This window comes from Triticum aestivum, chromosome 2B, assembly GCF_018294505.1.
Source record: "Triticum aestivum cultivar Chinese Spring chromosome 2B, IWGSC CS RefSeq v2.1, whole genome shotgun sequence".
Lineage (NCBI taxonomy): Eukaryota > Viridiplantae > Streptophyta > Magnoliopsida > Poales > Poaceae > Triticum > Triticum aestivum.
Genome location: NC_057798.1, coordinates 235,791,040 through 235,814,078, shown reverse-complemented (window position 1 = coordinate 235,814,078; position 23,039 = coordinate 235,791,040). Strand labels below are relative to the sequence as shown.

The window sequence follows — 23,039 nt, the reverse complement described above, 5'->3', positions numbered from 1 at the left end:
ATAGATCCAGGGGCTCGGAGTTCTGAGGGGATACCCCAGAGATCTGGGGTGTCCAGAGACGTGTCTGGCAAGTGCCTTCTTCTTGGAGACCGTCTATGCTTCTGGATCCTCGCCTGCCAGTCCTCCACGGTTCTGCCTTCTCTTCCATGCTCCCCTCTTGGATGGTGTGGTAACTCTCATGTGCATGACTTCTTGCTACACTTTTGACGTTTGGCTCCAACCTAAATCTGCACAAGGCGGGAGTGTCAAATAGTATGCCATCATCGAGAGAACCAAGTAGACAAGTGTAAAAGAGAGGATGCACCTTTGTAATCAGGGTACGTGTGTCATTTGGTGATGAAGCTCTTGACATGTTTTGTCCATGGTTCGCCTAGTATGACAAGGTCTGTTGACTGCCGGCACATTTGCGAAACAGAACCTTGTAATTTACAAAAAATCAACCCGCACTAGTGTAAGTGTACTATTCTTATTGTCCGAGAATATTGCAGGCCCTATATGAATTGTAGCACTAGATATGTTGTCTGCTGCGATTTCTGTATTTTATTCAGTATTTCTTTTTGCATGGTGTATTTCAGATTGTTCCTACAGTTGTCAATGGCGGAGTTCTGGCATTATACTTCGTGTTGTGGGCTAAAGGACTCCTTGCTTGCAGACCACTAGTGTAAGTGTACTATTCTTTGAGCACAATTATATGTTGTATAATGTAAGAGCGACTCCTGTCTACTCACCGAATTTCCCCACCTATTTCTTTCTGCGCTCCAGTCCACTAACCAAATTTCTCTCTAAATTTCACTCACCTACGTTCATTTGATTTCCGTATCTACTATTATGCAAACCATACTTTGAACCAAGGGCTTTTTGGTCAAACAAGAAAATGAAATGATTTTTTTTCTAGAACGTGCAGGAGAGCTGCGTATCATTCCATTATGATAGAGAAAAGAACAGAGAGGGGGGCAGGAAGACCCTGCCCCAACTACACCAAACACACACGGCACACCCACACACCCTGAAGAAACTAGAAAAGAAATGCCACACAAACAGAAACACACGACTGGCACGCCCAGGGGTGGACCAAGAGTCCATGGTGAGCGACCTAAAGAGCAAGCTTACGGAGTCCCCGGGCACCAGCTGAACACCACAGCGCACTCTCGTTTGTCACCGCCTGTAAAACCAAGAAGACACACGGGCTAGCTCCATTAAACACACAGGGTGTGTTTGGATTGTGGCCAAAGTGCACCTTACCAAAATTTTGGTCATGACCCAAAGATTGGTCTTTGTTTGGATGGTTGCCAATTTTTTGGCATGCCAATGAACTCTAGCCAACTCTAGTTCATTTTTCTTGCCAATGTTGGCTAAATCATGGGCAACCAAAACCTCAACCAAAATTTTGGCTAGCCAATGCTTTGGTGGGGCAACCTTGGGCACAAACCAAACACACCCACAATCATTCGTATGCTTCCAAATCTCCCAAGCGCCTAAGATGATGAGAGAATTAAGGCCTCCTTTAGTTTAGGGGAATCTTGTAGGAATTTCATAGGATAGGATTTCTATAGGAAAAATTTCTGTAGAGCCCTTTGGTTTATAGGAATGGAATCATATTCCTATGGAGGAATTCTTCCTATCCTCCACATTTCATAGGAAAATAAACATTAGCCTAGACTCAATGGAAAAAATCCTATGATGTGAATCAAAGGGCATCTCCTTTCCTATTCCTACTTATAGGATTTAAGATACATGTCATCTCATTTCCTATGACTTTCCTATTGCTACGATTTTCCTACCCTATGAACCAAATGAGGCCTAAGCCCTTTCTGGAATTCCTTAGGGACTTCTCTGCTAGCACTAAACCACCAGTTCGAGAAGCGAACTGCAGTAAGCTGGGGCGAGTGGGCAGCCAAGCAGAATTGACGTCCAAACCTGCCGAGCCAAAATGCACGACACAAGGATGTGTTGGATTGACTCTTCCGCCTGATCACAAAGAGGGCAGGCTGGAGGGTGCAGCAGTCCTCTCCTGGCAAGGCGATCAGTGGTCCAGCAATGGTTATTAACGCAAGCCAAATAAAAAACTTACAACACAAAGGAGCCCAGCTTTTCCAAACACTTTTCCAAGGCGCAAATCTGATAGACCCGAGGAGGAAAGCATTGTAAGCAGACTTGCTGGAATATGAACCCGACTGTGTGAGCCGCCATCGATTCTGGTCAGGAATTTCTTGTTGAAGGATCAGACCATCCACCAAGTCCCAAATATGCAAGTATTCAATTAGGACTTGTACAGTGAGAGCTCCTTTAATGTCCGCAACCCATCTGCGGTTCTTCAAAGCTTGCGCAACAGTCTGATGCTTGACAGCTCTTTTAGAGATCAACTTGAATAGGTTTGGAGCTAAGTCAGCAGTTGTTCTACCCTGCAACCAGTGATCAGACCAGAACACTGTGTTCTGTTCATCGCCAATAAAAGTCTCCACAGCAACACGGAACAGCGCTTCAGTGTTTTGTGGGGCCTGGATGGGTAATCCAGCCATGGCCATGAGGCGTCTGTTTTCTGCAGCCACAATCATCGGATTCGGTGAGCCCACCATTAGCCTTATCATGGCCTTTCCAAGGAAAGCCCCATCAATGGCTTTAAACACCCATTTTGGCAAATCCAAAGCAATCACAAGGTAGATGGGATAGAGGTGAGCACCATAAGAACAGTAATGAGATGACCAGCATGGTTCATGAGGGATGCTTTCCAGCTTGGGAGACCATTTGCCACTTTGTCAATAAGTGGGAGTAGCTCAGCCTTAAGGGCTTCCGTATAGCAAGTGGAAGGCCAAGGTAGGTGCAAGGAAACTTTTTGATTTCACATGGCAACGGGCTGGAAATAATTTCCAAGTCCTCATCCTTGCACTGAATTTTGATTTCGCACGCCCTAGCTAACACTAACCAAGGATACCCGTAGTCGAAAGTTGTTTCTACTACAAGTCTGATACAATTGTTTTTTTTTGCGGGAAGTCTGATACCAATTGCTAGAACTACTAGGTTATCTCGCCAGGATTTTCTCACTGTTTTTGTCACACATGCACACAGGGAACTAGTATGAGGCTCATTATTACAAACAGGCCGACTATGCCACCATTTGCTGACTTGCCAAGCTAAGACAGCTCAGTGCAAGCTTTTACGGCTGTCTAGGTCCTACTGCTGTCTATCTATAGCTCAAAGTCAAACCTGACTTCCCTTACTGCTGATGGCTACTATAGTGCTAGCTCAATGGATGCATGTCTATAGTGCTAGCTGCTGCTCCTTGCCTGTCTAGGTTCTACTGCTGTCTATCTACAGCTCAAAGTCAAATCAGACTTCCCTTACTGCTGATAGCTACTATAGTGCTAGCTGAAGAGTATGGATGCATGTCTATAGTGCTAGCTGCTGCTTCTTGTCGACGTGCAAGCCTGATGCATAGCTAGCTAATTTTGCATGCCCATTATACAACATCCACATAGCTAATCATGACAAGAATAACACTAACAGATCCGACATATTGTAAACCTTGCCAGATGGGTAGCTGAGGACAAAAGTTGGCATGATTGCATCTGGAGGAGTTTGCACTTAAACTTCCCTATGAATTAATCCATTTCCGGACATTTTAATCTTGTGATCGGGATTTTATCAAAAACTGAAACACCATGCAAGTATTTTGTGTCGCTTTTACCATGCAAATATTAATATTAATACAAGTGCTTTGCCAGTTGTTTTTACCTAAGCTGCATTTTTCTTTTGCTTATTGAGCCTAGTGCTCTGCTGGCAGAGTACGCAGGTGCACTTCTTGGAGTTCTCTCTGCTGCTTTATATGGAAGGAAAGTTAATATATGGAAAAAGGTTAGTTGATAGCATTTAATATAATTCAGTTTTGCTGATTTTGTTTTTGTTGTGTTTTGTTGCTGATCATATGTTGTGCATAACTAAAGGGTTGTTTGGATACCGAGATTATAGAGAATCAGATTTCCTTAAACGGAAGGGGAGCCTTGGCGCAGTGGTAAAGCTGCTGCCTTGTGACCATGAGGTCACGGGTTCAAGTCCTGGAAACAGCCTCTTGCAGAAATGTAGGGAAAGGATGTGTACAATAGACCCAAAGTGGTCGGACCCTTCCCCGGACCCTGCGCAAGCGGGAGTTACATGCACCAGGCTGCCCTTTTAGATTTCCTTAAACGCAATTTCTGTTATACCACCTAGAAACTTGTTTGGCTTATCTAACTAAATTGTGGATATGTATAACTGGGTTTACAAAGGCCCCAAATCCTAGCTTTTGGAAAAATGACCAATAGATGTTTTTCTATAAACCAGTTTTGTGAACGACGCATGATCAATGTCCTCATGCATCATGGTGAGCTCAGCCAGTGTGACAAAAGCTCGACGGAGTCGTCGTTGTCGATCTCAGTCAAGCACTAGAAGCAGGTTATGGTGCTCAACGTGAACTTAGGCCGCATTGTTGCCGGCGCCGTCCCGTCCTCCAGCTCCGCCTTGTACCCCGTCGCCTCTTCAACGTGGCTTCTTGTTCTCATTGTCATGGCACCGGTGAACAAAGCGAGGGTGGGCAAGACGAGAGAGAGTGCAACATGATCGCCCCGGCAGCCGCGATGATCCAAGATGAGACAGAGCAACGGGATTGTCCCGACAGCCATGATGATAACCGCGACTAGGAGAACCGTGTTTACTTGCACAGGTGAAATGACGCTGCTGGCAGTGGATAGAGAAACTTGGTTGAGATTTCCGGCAGGGCACTGTTCTGTGCCATCGAGCGAGCAGCGGCGCGAGAGCCAAGATGGCATGTGCTGTGCATGGGCGCCATGAGCTCGAGCCACAATAACCAGTATGCACAGATTGCTTTCTCCCATGGAAACAAATAACTCCATAATTGTCTTTCTCTTCTATTTTTCATCCAAACAAGGAATTACACATCCCTACCTTAACAGAAAAACTAACCAAAACTGACTTTCCTAAAAATCCTCCAAAATGCCTGTTTTCTAAAATCTTATCGGTAATTTTGTGTATCCAAACAACCACTAAGTCACCAAGCATCTGGTAGTAATCCCTGGTTGGATTAATTCTACTTCCTTCGTCCCAAATTGCTTGTTTTAAATTTATCTAGATACAGATGCATGCAACACTAAAACGTGTGTAGATGCATCCCTATCTAGACAAATTTGGGACAAGTAATTTGGGACGGAGGTAATACATACATGACACTTGGCTTAGATCATTGTCTAATGACTACTATTGTTATTCATATGGAGGAGGTTACTTTTATGCAATGTGACACTGTTATCTGTCTGGCAAATAAGTCGTAAATGCTGATAAGCACAAACAAATACCACATTTGTCATCTTTAGTCCATACTTTGGTTGAAAGTTATGGTAGTACAAACCTACATACTACTGTGCATGCATGTGTGCATGGAAAGTGCCACAAGAGCTAAAAGGCAAGTTCTATAGGATGTCGGTTCGACCCGCAGTGTTGTATGGCACTGAGTGTTGGCCGACTAAAAGACGACATGTTCAACAGTTAGGTGTGGCAGAGATGCGCATGTTGAAATGGATGTGTGACCACACGAGGAAGGATCGAGTCCGGAATGATGATATACGAGATAGAGTTGGGGTAGCACCAATTGAAGCGAAGCTTGTCCAACATCGTTTGAGATGATTTGGGCATATTCAGCGCAGGCCTCCAGAAGCTCCAGTGCATAGCAGACGGCTAAAGCGTGGGGATAATGTCAAGAGAGGTCATGGTAGACTGAATTTGACATGGGAGGAGTCCGTAAAGAGAGATCTGAAGGATTGGAGTATCACCAAAGAACTAGCCATGGACAGGGGTGCGTGGAAGCTTGCTATCCATGTGCCAGGACCATGAGTTGGTCGCGAGATCTTATGGTTTTCACCTCTAGGCTACCCCAACTTGTTTGGGACTAAAGGCTTTGTTGTTGTTGCTGCTGCATGTGTGCATGGACATTCACAGGATCGTAAACTTGTCTTTTCTTGGCCTCCTGTGTGAAATATCACTTTTGCAGTTATAATTGGACTACTGGATATGCATATCTGGCCACACAAGGATCGGGTCCGGAATTATGATATACGCGATAGAGTTGGGGTAGCACCAATTGAAGAGAAGCTTCCCAACATCGTCTGATATAGTTTTGGCATATACAACACATGCCTCCAGAAGCGCCAGTGCATAGGAGGGAAAAGCATGCTGATAATGTGACGAGGAACAACAAAAAGAAGTAAAACAGAAGTACAAATCATATATGACTATTTCTAGATACTTCTACCCCCAGTCTTGTATTTCTTTATTTTCTTAGCTTTAGCTACTGTTTTCTAGAGTCTTCTAGCCATGAGTAGTATGCTAAATCTGAAGTAATTTTTCTGGAGTGTTCTATGTATAAGTAGAAGTTGAGGTGTGAAAGTTTCCCAAAGCCTATAGATAGAGGTCTTCACCTCTAACTTGTAAGCAAACTATGTACGCCCACTACCTATAATAGCACTTGGTGTTCTTATCTAATATCTTGGAGTAGATCTTAGCCCTCTAGGAGTTCTGGATTGAACTCCCGTTGCCATATTGTGATGGATAAGTCTGTGTACTAGGGTCTTTGTGGGGCTGCAGCACATGGTCCTTGTGGCAGTTAGGACAGAGTTCCTGACCATCAAGGACTGGCAGTTAGGATAGCATCTCAGATTGGCATCTTAGACTAGCATCTTAGACTGGCATCTTAGCAGCATCTTAGCATATGCTTGGCTGGCTAGCAGCCTATAAGTATGTATCCCCAACCCCTCAGGTTGGCATTGCATTGTGTGAGAAATAAACCAACGAAAATTGTCCCAACTCTCCTAGTGTCATCCACAACTATCAATGCTCAGGTTGAAAGGTCTAACAAGTGGTATCAGAGCCTCGTTATCTTGTACCCTGAGCATTTCCTGTGGGCAGCCTAAGTCGGTAGCAGCAGCTGCTCCGTCTGCCTCTGGTTACCTTCCTCCCTCCGAACTGTCGAGCAGCAATTCGTCTTCAACAGCCTCCTCTTCACGCAACAACCCCCCTGCAGCGAGCCATGTCTGCAGGTCGCTCTCAGCACACGACTACCTCGAGCATACGGCGCCGGCAGGAGGTCGAGCGCGCCGCGGCAGAGGAGCGTGAGCGAGCAGCTGCTGCGGCAGCAAGGGTGTCGAGGCTGGCTGCAGCGGAGCTGGCAGCAGCCAGAGCGGAGGTAGAAGCAGCCAGGGCGGAGGTAGAAGCAGCAGCAGCAGCAGACGCAGCATGCGAGGCTACGACGGATGCCAAGGCACTCCGCGGCGGCTCCGGCAGCTCCAACAGCTCCGCGGCTGCGGACGACGGCGCCGATGCAGATCGCGCCAAAGTGGCGCAAGAGCGGACGGCACAGTGGGCAGCCGAGCACGCCCACGCTCTAGGTGCAGGTGTGCACCGCGACGGCGGCTGCAATGACCAGGACCGCGACCTCTATGAGGTCCGGACTGTGGTCAGGGATGCTGGTCCCAGTGTTGGGTGGCCTACCCTCACTAAAACCAACTACGTCGAGTGGGCCGGGATCATGAAGATCAGGCTCCAGGTGCGGCGCCTATGGGAGGCAGTCCAGGACAGCAACGTCGACCACCTAGAGGATCGACGGGCGCTGGACGCCCTCATCGCCGCAGTCCCGCCCGAGATGCAGTTCTCGCTTTCCAACAAGCGGACTGCCAAGGAGGCTTGGGACGCCATCGCCGCGGCACGCATCGGCAGCGATCGTGCTCGCAAGTCCACCCTGCAGGCACTCCGTAAGGAGTGGGAGAGCCTGGGTTTCAAGCCAGGTGAGGACGTTGATGACTTTGCTCTCCGTCTCAACACTCTGCTGCAGAAGTTGGTGAAGTTTGGCGATGCCACCTACACTGAGGAGAGAGCTGTCGAGAAGCTTTTTCGGTGCATCCCCGAGAAGTACAAGCAGAGGGCTCGGTTGATCGAGTCATTGCTGGACCTCTCCATGATGACGATCGAGGAGGCGATAGGTTGCCTCAAGGTCGTCGACACCGACGAGCCACAGCCTTCCTCGGGGCCCATCACCACCGGCGGTAAGCTGCTCCTAACTCGGGAGCCGTGGGATGCCAGCCTTGGTGACAGGAAGAAGGGGGAGCCTTCTTCCACGACGGGCGGCCGCAAGCGTGGCAAGCAGCGTAAGGCGTGAAGAGGCCCCCCGGGCAGGGCACAAGGACGTGCCGAGGGTGACGCCCGCGGAGGCGCCAAGGATGGCGCCGCTGGCAAGCCCAAGCCGGCACAAGACAACAGTTGCCACACCTGTGGCCGGTTTGGCCATTGGGCCAATGAGTGTCGGCAACCACGACAAGGCCAGGCTCACGTCGCACAGGCGAAGGAGGAGACGGCTCTGTTCATGGCGCATGCAAGCATTGAGCTACCTTCAGCGACTCCAGTCGCAAAGGCTTTCATCCACCTCGATGAGCCAAAAGCACACGCTCTTCTCGGCGATGGCTCCGGGAAGGACAAGACTACGGGGTGGTGCCTCGACACCGGCGCCACCCACCACATGACCAGGCGAAGGGAATTCTTCGCCGAGCTCGACTCCGATGCGCGAGGCTCCGTCAAGTTTGGGGATGCCTCCGCTGTGGAGATAAAGGGCGTCGGCTCGGTCATCTTCACCACCAAGACAGGAGAGCATCGGCTGCTCACCGGTGTCTACTACATCCCCGCGCTAAGGAACTCCATCATCAGCTTGGGACAGCTGGATGAGAACGGCTCACGCGTGCTGATTGAGCATGGGGTCCTACGCATCTGGGATCGCCAGCGTCGCCTTCTCGCCAAGGTACCCAGAGGTGAAAATCGGCTCTACGTCCTTGATGTACAGGTGGCACAACCGGTCTGTCTCGCTGTCCGTCGGGACGACGAGGCGTGGCAGTGGCATGAGCGCTTTGGGCACCTTCATTTTGAGGCCCTGAAGCGTCTAAGTGCCAAGGAGATGGTGCGAGGCCTGCCATGCCTCGACCATGTGGAGCAGTTCTGCGACATCTGCGTGCTGACGAAGCAGAGACGACTCCCCTTTCCCCAACAGGCGAGTTTTCGGGCCAAGGAGAAGCTGGAGTTCGTGCACGGAGACTTGTGCGCCCCGGTGACGCCAGCCACACCAGGAGGTCGACGCTACTTCCTGCTGCTCGTCGACGATCTCTCCCGCTACACGAGGGTGATGATCCTCGGTAGTAAGGGAGAAGCGGCGGACGCCATCAGGCGCGCGCAGGTTGGTGTGGAGGCGGAGAGCGGCCGCAAATTGCGCATGTTGCGCACTGACAACAGCGGCGAGTTCACGGCGGCTGAATTCGCGTTGTACTGCGCCGATGAGGGCATCCAGCGCCACTACTCGCGCCGTACAACTCGCAGCAAAACGGCGTCGTCGAGCGGCGCAACCAGACGGTTGTGGGGATGGCTCGGGCTCTCAAGCAGAGAGGGATGCCGGCTGTCTTCTGGGGAGAGGCGGTGCTAACGGCCGTCTACATCCTCAACCGCTCACCTACTAAGGCACTCGTCGGCAGGACTCCGTACGAGGCCTGGCATGGGCGGAAGCCGGCGGTCTCTCATTTGCGGGTTTTTGGCTGCCTTGCGTTCGCCAAGGAGCTCGGCCACATCGGCAAGCTCGACGACAGGAGCACTCCGAGGGTCTTCATCGGCTACGCGGAGGGCTCAAAGGCCTACCGCATCCTCGACCCAAAGACACAACGTGTGCGCACAACGCGAGACGTTGTGTTCAACGAAGGGCGAGGGTGGCAATGGGACAAGGCGGTGGACGACGGCTCGACGCCGACGTATGACGACTTCATTGTGGAGTACGCCCACTTCAAGGAAGCTGGAGGAGCAAGCAACTCCTCTTCGCCGGGTACGTCTACCCCGGCCCCCAAAACAACATCGACTCCGGCGCCTGCTACGTCGACGACACCACAACCGGCGACGCTGCATACTCCAGCCCCGGCGGTCACCACTCCGGGCTCGTCTTCATCAGCACCAGCTCACGCAGAGCACAACCCGATGAAGTTCGCTTCCCCGCTCACTCACGACGAGGAGCGCATCGACGCGTATTATGGCGGCGAGCAGCTGCGGTATCGTACGATGGATAATCTACTCGGCGACCAGCCGGTGCCGGGACTGGTGCCACGTGACCTGGAGGCGTAGCTACATCTCGCGTGTGAAGACAGCGAACCACGGTCCTTTGCAGAGGCCGAGAGAGACACGGCATGGCGCGCCGCGATGCAGTTGGAGATGGATGCGGTCAAGCAAAACCGCACCTGGGAGCTCGCTGATCTCCCTCGTGGTCACTGCGCAATCACCCTTAAGTGGGTGTTCAAGCTGAAGAGGGATGGAGCCAGCGCCATCATCAAGCACAAGGCTCACTTGGTGGCCCGAGGCTTCTTGCAGCAGGAAGGAGTCGACTTCGACGACGCTTTCGCTCCCGTGGCACGGATGGAGTCCGTACGACTTCCCCTTGCGCTAGCTGCCCAGGAGGGCTGGCGTGTCCATCACATGGATGTCAAGTCGGCATTCCTCAACGGCGACTTGAAGGAGGAAGTCTACGTGCATCAGCCACCGGGATTTGCGATCCCCGGCCAGGAGGGCAAGGTACTCCGCCCGAGCAAGGCTCTCTATGGCCTACGGCAGGCACCTAGGGCATGGAACACCAAGCTGGACTCCACGTTAAAGAAGATGGGCTTCGAGCAAAGTCCTCATGAGGCGGCCGTCTACCGACGGGGCAGTGGAGGAAATGCCCTGCTGGTGGGCGTCTATGTTGACGACTTGGTGATCACCGGCACCAAAGATGTAGAGGTGGCGGCGTTCAAGGAAGACATGAAGGCCACCTTCCAGATGAGTGATATGGCTCTCCTCTCCTTCTATCTAGGGATTGAGGTGCACCAGGATCACTCCGGGATCGCGCTTCGACAGTCCGCCTACGCCAAGCGCATCGTTGAGCTAGCTGGGCTCACCGACTGCCACCCAGCTCTCACTCCGATGGAGGAGAGGCTGAAACTGAGCCGCGACAGCACGACGGAGGAAGTGGATGCTACGCAGTACCGACGCCTTGTGGGGAGCCTTTGCTACCTCGCCCACACACGGCCGGACTTGGCATTCTCTGTCGGCTATGTCAGTCGGTTCATGGAGCGACCGACGACGGAACACCAGCAGGCAGTGAAGAGGATCGTCCGCTACGTAGCAGGGACCCTCGACCACGGCCTCCACTACCCTAGGTGTCCGGGGGCGGCACACTTTGTTGGGTACAGCGACAGCGAACACGCCGGCGACATCGACACCAGCAAGAGCACGAGCGGGATCCTCTTCCTCGGCAAGTGCCTCGTGAGTTGGCAATCAGTCAAGCAGCAGGTGGTGGCCCTGTCCAGCTGTGAGGCTGAGTACATAGCGGCCTCCACCGCCTGCACTCGGGCGCTCTGGCTCGCTCGACTGCTTGGTGATCTTCTCGTTCAAGACACCAGAACGGTGCAGCTCCTGGTGGACAGCAAGTCCGCCCTGGCTCTGGCAAAGAACCCCGTTTTTCACGAACGGAGCAAGCACATCCGACTGAGGTATCACTTCATCCGCAGCTGCTTGGAAGAAGGAAGCATCGAGGCGAGCTACATCAACACCACGGACCAGCTCGCAGACCTGCTCACCAAGCCTCTTGGGAGGATCAAGTTCCACGAGCTTTGCTCCAGGATCGGGATGATTCAACTCTCCCACAAGACGACGTACAAGACTTAGGGGGAGAATGATGGATAAGTCTGTGTACTAGGGTCTTTGTGGGGCTGCAGCACATGGTCCTTGTGGCAGTTAGGATAGAGTTCCTTACCATCAAGAACTGGCAGTTAGGATAGCATCTCAGACTAGCATCTTAGACTGGCATCTTAGACTAGCATCTTAGCAGCATCTTAGCATATGCTTGGCTGGCTAGCAGCCTATAAGTATGTATCCCCAACCCCTCAGGTTGGCATGGCATTGTGTGAGAAATAAACCAACGAAAATTGTCCTAACTCTCCTAGTGTCATCCACAACTATCAATGCTCAGGTTGAAAGGTCTAACATATTGGCCAACATTCACCTCTAGAGCGCTATCTAGCACAACACATTGAAGTAGTTCTTTCAACTCTAGTGCTTTGCACTTTGTAGCAGCAAGGTACAGTTGCTCCTCCACAACCTTGTGTTGCTTCTGGTGGTACCAGTGCTCCGTTGATCCAAAGTAGTTCTTGGTGTCCTCTTTGAGAGTGAGCTGCAAGCAATGAAGCAACTGGAGAATAGGATGGATGTTGCAGAACAACTGATCAAAGCACTGTGTGAAGATCTTACCCGGAGATTGGATCAGTTGGTTGAGATGATAAGAAATGGTGTTCCCCTTGCAGCCAATGAAAGAAAATTCATCAAAGGATGAAGATGTTAAACATGGAGCAAGACTACCACAACAACATGCAATTCACCGTATTTGAAGAGGACCAATTTATGTTGAAGCTTCTGAAGGTGAAGAATATGATGATGCCCTTGAAGAACCGATCTCTATGCATATCGGAGAGTACCCAACTGTACATATGCAAGGGATATGTACAAGGTAAAAGCTGAGATCCAAAATTTTAATGGGAATGTTGATATTGAATGGTGCCTTGATTGGTGCCTTGATTGGTTATATGAAGTGGAGACTTTCTTTGAGGTCATGGAGATTCTGGAAGATAGTAGAGTTCCTTTGGTCGCATACAAACTGAAAGGAGGAGCCGGTGCATGGTGGCATCACCTTCAAGAAGGACACATGCTGAGAGGAGGACCTCATGTGAGAAATTGGCGGCAAATGAAGAGTATTTTGAAATGGTGATTTTTGCCCATTGATTATGACAAGATCCTATTTATCCTATTTTAATATTGTGCTCAAGGAAATAGGATTGTTTCAGATTACGTGGTGGAGTTTCTAAGGTTACAAGTGATGCGATACCTTATCGAAATTGAAGATCAACAGGTTGCAAGGTACATCCATGGTCTCAATGATAATATTCAAGATCGATTGTTGATGCAACAAATCTGGTCCATTGATCAAGCACAAGATCTAGTCTTAAAGGCCGAGAGAGGTTTGTGAGGACAAGAAAGAAGGCAAGGCTAAGGCAAATGAAGGCCCAAAATGCTATAAATGTGAAGTGGGACATATATCTGGCGGTTGCTCATTGAGGAAATTTGTTAACACAACTATCGATGATGGTGAAGACGATGAGGAAGAATACAAATCTAAGGATATGGAGAGACAAGAGGTTTGTTAAGAAGAAGGTGAAGAGGTGGTATGCGTGATTTGGCGTCTCCTATGTTCCACACCGCAACCTGGCGACAAACAACGGAAGAAAATATTTAAGAGCAAATGCACGATGAATGGCAAGGTATGCAAATTAGTGATTGATAGTTGCAGCTACGAGAATCTTATCTCCTAGAATTTTATGAACCATTTAAAGCTTGAAACACATGACCATCCAAATCCCTACGCTATTGGGTGGATCAAGAAAGGAGTGAATACGAGGATCACCTAGCCAATGCAACTTGTCACTTTTTCTGGGCAAGTATTATCGCTCAAATGTGTTATGTGATGTGGTTGATATGGATGCCAACTATGTCCTTGAGAGACCTTGGCAATTTGATGTGGATACTACACACAAGAGGAAGGAAAAATCTTACTCTTTCATTTGGAACAAGAAAAAGATCGTTACTCTACTAACGAAACTAATGGTAATACCTCTAAGGAGAGGAAAAGTATGTTAACTATCTCCCACACCTCTAATGAGTTTATGGAAAACTTGAAGGAGCTAGATTTGTGTGCTGCACTTGTTGTAAAAGGAGAAGAGCACCCGACTGTTGAAATTCCAGCTAAGGTATGTGGCTTATCAGCTGAATTTCATAACATACTTGGAGAGCCACAAGGCCTACCACCGATGAGATGAATTCAACATAGAATTGATTTAATTCTAGGAGCAAGTCTTCCTAATCTTACACACTACTGAATGAGCCCAAAAGAGCATGAAATATTAAAGGAGAAATCGGAGGAATTGATGCAAAAGGGGCACATTCGAGAAAGCATTAGCCCATGTGTTGTACCAGCCCTGCTCACGCCAAAGGAAGATGGACCTTGGTGCATGTGTGTGGACAGTAGAGCCATCAACAAGATCACCATAAGGTACATATTTCCCTATTCCCCGTCTAGATGACATTGGGTCAGCTTAATGGAGCAAGAGTGTTCACAAAGCTAGATTTAAATTCACTTCAGACCCGGGGATGAATGGAAAACCGCCTTCAAGACAAAGGAAGGGTTGTTTGAATGGCTAGTCATGCCATTTGGACTCTCAAATGCACCAAGTACCTTCATGCACTTGATGAATCAAGTCTTTAGGCCCTTCTTATCCCACTTTGTTGTGGTTTATTTTGATGACATCTTGATCTATAGTAAGGATGAGGATGAACAATTTGATCACACTCGGAAGGTAGTAGGTGGTAGGAGTACTGAAGGAAAATGGCCTCTACGTCAACTTGAAGAAATGCGTTTTCCTGCAAACACAACCTTTCCTAGGATTTGTCACAACATGTGAGGACATTCGTGTTGATGATTCTAAGGTTGAAGCAATCCGATAATGGCCAACTCAGAAGACGATTTTCGAGGTAAGAAGTTTTCATGGCCTTGCAACCTTTTATAGGCGATTTATGAAGAATTGCACAAGGTTGAAGCAATCCGATAATGGCCAACTTGAAAGATGATTTCCGAGGTAAGAAGTTTTCATGGCCTTGCAACCTTTTATAGGCGATTTATGAAGAATTGCAGCATTATCATGACACCAATTACCGAGAGTTTGAAGAAAGGGAAGTTCCAGTGGACAGAAGCTGTTGTAGGCATTGGGGCTGTTTTATCTCAAGGAAGGCCATCGCTTTGTTCAGTGGGAAGTTAAGCGAAGCAATGTAGAAATGGAGTACTTACCAACAAGAATTGTATGCCGTTTTCAGAGCTTTAGTAACTTGGGAAGTCTATTTGTTGCCTAAAGAGTTTATCGTTTACACTGACTATCAATCCTTGAAGCATTTTAGAAATCAAAAGCACGTTGATCGTATGCTAGCAAGATGTGCAACATATCGGAGATGTTTAAGTTTAACTATCTCATTGTGCATAAATCTGGAGCAAACAATCCAGTAGCCGATGCTTTGAGTCGTCGTGCATATCTCTTGACTTCTTTTGAGGCTGAACTTCCATGCATGGCTCAAATAAAGGAGTTGTATGAGGATGATGAAGACTTTGACCATCTTTGGGTAAAGCATGTTAGGGGCCAACCATTAGGTGATGACTATTTGGTGCAAGATGGCTACCTCTTCAAAAATGATTGTGCATCCCAAGAAGTCCTGTACGTGACAAACTGATTAAAGAGCTCCATTCAAGTGATCTCAGCGGCCATGTTGGACGCGACAAGACTATCGCTAACCTGGAAGCTCGTTGCTTTTGCCCACAACTAAAGAGAGATGCTAGAAAGTTTGTTCAGCGGTACCCCATATTTCAAACCTGCAAAGGTCAAGTCCAAAATACAGGATTATACATGCCTTTGTCTGTTCCTGTTGCTCCATGGGAGGGCATCTCTATGGACTTTGTGCTGGGTTTGCCAAGAATAAGATTTTGGGTAATCTGATTCGTTGGCATTTTTGGAGAAAGAAAGGGACAATGGGATTTGGCTTTATCTCTTGCAAAGTTCTCCTACAATAACTCCAAGCATAGATCTGTTAAGCTTCATTCGCTACCCAATGCAACCAAAAGTCCGTACTGATGGAAAGGGAGGCAATCCACATATACACTTCAACAAGATCCACGGGAAGGAGTCATTTTTTCATTGTCTACACGAAAGTTCCAACAATGTGGTGGACCTGGTGAAGGTACTATCAAGGGGAAACTCAAAATCAGCATTGTCCTTTGTTGATAATTGCACCGAGTTATTTGAAGAAATTAGCGGTGTGTGTATTTTGTGGCAATGGGAGCAGAAACTCAGAGACTTAAAAACCCAGTGAGAGACAAATCTGTTGCATGAATATAGATGTCGAGACTCAAGTCAAATCTATAATAGCATGTCCCTTTTCATTGCGATCAATAATACGACCATATGCAGTTGTCAAATAGTCTGAAGATTTAAGATGAAGATTACAAATCCTATTTGCGATCCACATAACAATATTACAATATTACGATATATTATTTTTTCTCATGTATTTATTGTCACAATTGATTGAGATTGGAAGACTTATGGATCATTTGTCATGCAAAAGAACAATAAAACTTAAGGCATGGGTGCATAAATTTCAGATAAATGAATGAAATTCTGTTCAGTAAATAAATTCAAACAGTGGAAATTCATCCATGCCTGATCCATGGGGAGATCCAAGTAGTAGCCCGGCCTCCAGTTATGTGCCTCCATGTGATAATGTAGTGCACTTCTGCAACCAATTGGAACCCCGACTCGTATGTAAAACAGTAAAAGTCATCAGGCTCGCAGCCAGCCTGTACCTGCATTGCACACACACACACCAATTTAAATCTAGCTAGATCCAGCGCCGCAAGAAACATTGTACAGCTAAAAATTGGTAATGGTGAGCTTGTACTTGTAGTGGTGGAAGGAGTGACCAGCCCAACCCAACGTAGTACCAGCCGACATGACAGAGAGCGAGAGATCAAGAGGAACACCGTGGCTGAAATTTGAAACGCTAGGGCATCCGTCTTCAATCAGGCATCTGTTTGAGCCCGCTCTGACTCTGCCTTCGCCCTTATCGCCGCCGTGGTGGACTTGGGTGATCACTGCAGGTGCTATCATGTCGGTGACCAGCTTGGCGGCTTCTAAGGAAAAGAATAACCAAGCAGGGGAGGGCATAGCAAAGGATGCGGGCAGCACGTGTGGGCAATGCTATCGACCACCAGCAACAAGCCGCATGTAACCATTGCTTTTGGGTACGTAATCCCATCATACAAACTCGAACCTAGCACCGGTGGCAGCGCGAAATTGTTGTCATCAGAGGCGGCGGCCCGCGGGTTTCACTGGAATATTGTAGGCGTTGTCGGGTTCCACATGATCGATTAGCTAGCCGCGCTTCGCTTGCCGCACAGTGCCATCTACTCGGAGGGGCGGCATGTGTATTATCCGAGACGCTGTAAAGCATGGTGGACATGGCATCATGGCGGCCAGCGGCGACAATTGCGCAGGCAGGAGTGGAAGCGTCAAGCAGGATGGCCGCTGGGCGGAAGAGACAGATGCGTAGGAATTGCACGAGGTGGACGGGTTCATTTGGAGCTTGGTAGCGATGGAGAAGCGGAGTCCCGTGACAACCTGGGGGCGACGACCTGCTCGACCAGGAGGATACCGTCCAGCCGCAAGGGCCCACCTTCGTCATACATGGGGCAAGCTCTCCATCGACGCAGGCTCGGGCCGCACCATCTCACCCACCCGCCCGTAGCAGAACAGATGGATCACGAACGACGACATGCCACACAATCTCCGTGATCGACTCCTGCATCCGCGGCATGCTCTCCTCCTCGCCACCATCCTTGATCATGGCCACCAATAGCCCCACCTCCCGCTTGAGCTCCAGACCTTGTGCCGACAAAACCTACGCCGGGCCACACTCCCATACGGCTACTGCAGCCCGCACGAGGCGCCATCGACCTAACCCGCGCAACCTGTTGACCAAAACCGAGTGGTTCACGTTGGAATATTGTATATGGGTTGAAAAACTAATCAAGCAGGTTTTACTTTTTTCCTGAGGAGCGATGGAAAGGCTTGGACCTGTCGTATAGAGGAGAAGCGGATGAAAAAAAAGGATTTATTGATCTAGCTTTTTTTTAAGGAACTAAGATCAATGTAGCTTTTTTTAGGGGAGAGATCGATCAAGTTTTTTCTAGGGGTGAGATCGATCATTAGTCAGGAACAATCGATTGAGTTCACATATGTGCCTGATCGATCTAGTTCACATGGGCCACGGGATTGCCTGATCAGCCCTTACTGGTTTCACGAGGGTCAGATCAGGCAAGCCCTTGGCCCATCGATCGAGCCGATCAACTCGATCGATCGCTAAGTACATATCTAAAATTTATGTAGATCTATTTTTAAATCTCAGCCGTCAATCTTTGTTGTTACACAAAATCAACGGAGATAAAGGGATGGCGGAAGGAGAACCATGAAAGCCTCCTTTTAATAGTAGGTATAGATAGAGCTTGGTGTTCTTATCTAAGATCTTGGAGTAGATCTTGTGCTTTAGAGCGATATCTAGCGCAGCATGTTGAAGTAGTTCCTTAAACTCTAGTCCTGCACACTTTGTAGCAACAAGGTGGAGTTGCTCCTCCACAACCTTGTGCTGCTTCATAATGTCAAGAGAGGTTAGGCTAGACCAAACTTGATATGGGAGTCCGTAAGGACCTTGTGCTGCTTCATAACGTCAAGAGAGGTTAGGGTAGACCAAACTTGATATGGGAGGAGTCCGTAAGGAGAGACCTGAAGGACTGCAATATCACCAAAGAACTAGCCATGGACAGTGGTGCATGGAAGTTAGCTATCCACGTGTCAGAACCATGACTAGGTTTCGAGATCTTATGGGTTTTCACCCAACTTGTTTGGGACTGAAAGGCTTTGTTGTTGTGTTGGTTGTTGTTGTGTAATTAGATTACTGGATGAATAATAACTGTTGAATACCTTCTCTGAATTTGCTAAAACAATTATGTTTCCCTGGCTGTGTAGATTGGAGGGCTCGCTGCTATGCTGCTAGCATACTATCTATTATCAAATGGTTGGGCTACAAGAACAAATTCACCGCTATGTATCCTGTTGGAATAATCTTATCTGAAATCACAGTCTGCAAGAGTATACATTTTTTCCAAGTTCAAACCCTCTCCCAGGTTTAGCACAGTAGGTATTTCTGATATATACTTGACTCCTGCAAATGGTGTTGGAATCCTTGACTTCATACAGATAGCTTTGGAAGTGAGCCACTGGAGAAGGCTACAGAAACTACCGGGATGAAGGAAATGGTTCTGCCAATTACTGCTGGAATTTTATCAGCTTTGAGGAGAGTATTGGCTCGGCGAGTCTCTCTCAAGGTACTCTAAATTACAGTAACCTTCTATCATGAATGATTAATACCTTCCATTTATCTTCTTTACTTTATGCTTACACAAGCTTTGTATGAATTGACAACTGCCATCATTTTATTCCTCTGCAGAATCAACTCAAAAGGCGACTTCATGCGATAACTGTTGCTTCTGCTACATGTTTTCTTTTTCCATTTGCAGTGTGGGATACAATTCTAGTGAGTGCACATTGGTTATGCTCATACTTACTATGGTTCCATACTTTTTCATTTGATTTGTAGCAAGAGCTGTTTTGTTGATGGCAGGGTTCAACATCTGACAACATAGTTAAAATGCAACTTCCAAGCTGGGCATATTTGAGTACTGTTTTGTTCGGAATGGTGCTTATATTCTATGTTGATAATGTTGCTGAGGAAAAGTAAGTCTTTTCTCAAAAAAAGGGAAGCTAATTTTGATTTGAACCTACATTTAATATCTGTACAAACTCTTCCGTGAGTTGTCTTACTGTTCCGTATTCAGCATACATAGTTATTGTATTGATTTTAATCGTGTATATCAACCCGACAAAGTAGATTATTGACTACTTGTCATCCCTTGAATATCTTCATGAGTAACCCATATAGAAGTAGCATTCAGTGGTACAGAACATGTATAGATGTAGCTAATTAGTGGCGCCGGGGCAAGACGGCACGCCATTGGTAGCGTCCGAGAAAAAGGGAGTGCCACTGTTATTACACCAATTCTGGTGTGCCACTGGGATAGCACGCCGCTGGTACAACAACAACAAAGCCTTTAGTCCCAAACATGTTGGGGTAGGCTAGAGGTGAAACCCATAAGATCTCGCGACCAACTCATGGCTCTGGCACATAGATAGCAAGCTTCCATGCACCCCTGTCCATAGCTAGTTCTTTGGTGATACTCCAATCCTTCAGGTCTCTCTTAACGGACTCCTACCAGCGGCGTGCTATCCCAGTGGCACACCAGAATTGGTGTAATAACAGTGGCACTCCCTTTTTCTCGGACGCTACCAATGGCGTGCTGTCTTGACCCGGCGCCACTAATTAGCTACATCTATACATGTTCTGTACTACTGAATGCCACTAATTAGCACGCCGTTGGTATTGCCCCAAATATCAATGGCGTGCAGGAAAGCTCGAATGCTACTGGGGACCCGCATGTCAACTGGAGCGGCGGAAAGATGACATCAGATTTATTAGTGGCGTCGAGCGCTACTAGTAGATAAGCCATTAGTGGCGTGCTTGCCCAACGTTCAGTCCGAGCGCCACTAATAACCACTTACCAGTGGCGTCCGGGTTGCGCGCCACTAATGACGTTATCTGAATGCCGCTAGTAGGCTTTCTTCAACTTCTACTACTAGTGATTTCCTTTTCCTGGATGCTTGGTGTTGTTTCTGGCATTTGTGTTTTTTAAGCATAAGAGATGCATACCTAGTAGATACGATCTATTTGCATCATCTAATATTTACTTGATTGTTATTCACTGTCTAGCAGCTTGCATCTGGTCTTTTCTTCTCCAAGGCACTTGGTGGTTTCAACAGGTTGCATCATTATTTTGGAGATATTATACAAAATGGATTTCTCCCTTCCTGGTTTGCTGCTTTGTTCCGTGATTTTGGGATTTGGTGAGTTTTGAGGTCTCATCTTTTTCTTGTCCATTATTACTGAACTCTACATTTGCTTTCAGAACTATACTATGCAAACTATACCTCATTAGCTTGTCCGTTTTGAGAATAGTCAATTCTTTAACTGCAATTTAGTCACCAAAATGTTATGATGTCTTCGTTCTTCTATTTTATTTAGTGCGATAAAAAAATGTTGTCCATTTGTAGGTATTTTGGAAGCAACCTCCTTGGACCGATCAAAAAAAAGGCCATTGGAGGTACATGGACCGTCAAATGGATCACTTCACAATCAGTTGCGGATTTCAGAACTTCCAATGTAGAATGAGGATTTTTTTCGGGGGGGGGGGGGGGGGGGGGGGGCAATGGAGGGGTTTGAGCCCTTAAAATATTGGACTACCATCAGCTTGTATATATTAATTTCAGGCGTAATTAGACAAGTCTTGAATGTTATAGAGAACTCCCTTTATTTGCATGTGTTGCAAATGTATGCTCATCTAGTCATTCGGCCTGAGACGCGAGGGGTTTGACCAGTGTGAAAATTTTCAACTAGCATCTTGTCATATGTTGATTTCGATCAGGGGAATATAGTTAGAGAAGTTTTGACTTAACAGTCTAACCGAGGCAATGTTTTCCTAAGAGCATCCTAATATGTGCCCTGTAATAGGGCCTAACCGCTTTTTACATCACCGTAGGGTAAAAACAGTGCTCTAATAGGTGCCCTATATGCAAAAATACACAAAATTTACAACAACACCAAAAAAAATTAGCACAAGTGTTGCACAGATGGAGCAAAACAAACTCAGTTGCGCGCGAGTCGCCAATGGTCATGTTGAATGTTCACACGCCATGTTTTTACCCTGTGGCCGCCGACGCCACTCTGACTTTCCACCAAGGCTGCATCAACCTCTCATGCCGCCATAGCCATGGCCCTCTTGCTTGGGATGGTGGATTTGTTCCCCATACCATCATAGCGACCGGACAACCGGTGCCTCCTGAGCCACTAGAGGTGCCAGGAACCCAAGAGCAAAACAACCATATTATCAGACTTTTTGGTGTGTATCGGACGTTCGGCACTTTGTGAGCCACCGGATACCCACTGAGCCTTCGCAGCGAGCTCCTCGACCGATTCCCCTTGACCCCGGTTCCGATCTGTGCTGATTTCGCCGTAGCTCCTCTTGGACGGAGCTCGGCTGGGGCTCTACTCCCGCGCCCGCTAGCCGCTCCTGCTGCCTGGGCCCGCGGTCTCTCCCCTGCTTGCCACGCCCACAGACTGCGCCACTGCCGCCACCAGCGCGTGCCCTGGCCTTGCCCCTCTCGCCGCTGCTCCTGCTAGCGGCCTCGCTTGCGCTCCCGGCCGCGCGCCCACACGTGCTGCAGCTGCTCTCTACTGCTGCTCTTGCCGCTGGTACTGCTCTTTGCTACTAGCGCTGTTCTGCTGCTTCATCGTGCTGCTAGCTGCTGCATGCTGCCGCGGCTACTGCTTGCTGCTTCTGCTTCTTTTGCGACCGCCGCCGCTCCTTGTTTTGCCATGCTGCTGTTGCGCGTCTACTGCCGCTGCTGCTCTAGACTGCTGCTGCTCCTCACTTCTGCTACTCCTCGGCACCGCCCCTGCCTCCCAGCGCCTGCCGGCTCTGGCCGCCGTACTTTGTGTACGTGCGTGAGCACAGCCTAGGCTGGCTGTGTCTCAGGCACCTAGGGCCGGCCCTTGTTTAATTAGCAGTAGGCTTAGTTCAGGGGTATTTTAGTGCTAAGTTAGTCTAGTAGTAGATGACATGAAGTACTCCAGTAAATAAGTTAGATTTATTTATTAGTTTAGGTACATAGTCTATGACATGTGGGCCACACATGCCCTTTTGACTAGTCAATTTGACTTGGTCAATTCGGATTAAACTAAATATAATAATTTCAAAAAATGATTAAAACTTTGAAAAATCATATAAAACAAGCCGTAGCTTCGATGAAAATAATTTATATATGAAAAATGATCAGGAAAATAAGACGAATCCGAATACGACATCCACATACCTGCCACATGCCCTCAACACAGCAAACATGAAACCTTTCCCTTCGATTCGCTTGTCCGATAAAAGCCTCGAGCCCGAAAAATATTCCCGGATATTTTCCTGCTCCGTCTAAAACGCGTAGCACCGCGTTAGGTCACCCCTAGCACAGCGTATTGCCATGTCATGCTTTGTGATGCATTTGATTGCTTTGTTATTTATTACGTCCCCCTCTGTTACTTCTTTTTTGGTAGACCCCTGAGACCGATGTTGATCCGGT

At 48.1% G+C, this 23,039-nt stretch overlaps 1 protein-coding gene across 2 annotated transcripts in view; it reads left to right on the top strand.

Moving 5' to 3' along the window:
* LOC123044541 (uncharacterized) overlaps positions 1-21,367 on the top strand; it is a 29,909-nt gene extending 8,542 nt beyond the window's left edge. The window contains exons 3-10 of one of the 2 annotated variants that reach the window (XM_044467310.1): positions 576-661; positions 3,768-3,852; positions 18,768-18,846; positions 18,999-19,126; positions 19,249-19,335; positions 19,423-19,535; positions 20,629-20,759; positions 20,967-21,367. In XM_044467310.1, the coding sequence (XP_044323245.1) occupies positions 576-661; positions 3,768-3,852; positions 18,768-18,846; positions 18,999-19,126; positions 19,249-19,335; positions 19,423-19,535; positions 20,629-20,759; positions 20,967-21,079 (822 nt within the window). In that variant the 3' untranslated portion in view covers positions 21,080-21,367. Of the gene's footprint in view, positions 1-575; positions 662-3,767; positions 3,853-18,767; positions 18,847-18,998; positions 19,127-19,248; positions 19,336-19,422; positions 19,536-20,625; positions 20,760-20,966 lie in introns of both variants that reach the window. The other variant, XM_044467309.1, reaches the window with a different exon arrangement.
* The last annotated feature ends 1,672 nt before the right edge of the window (positions 21,368-23,039 follow it).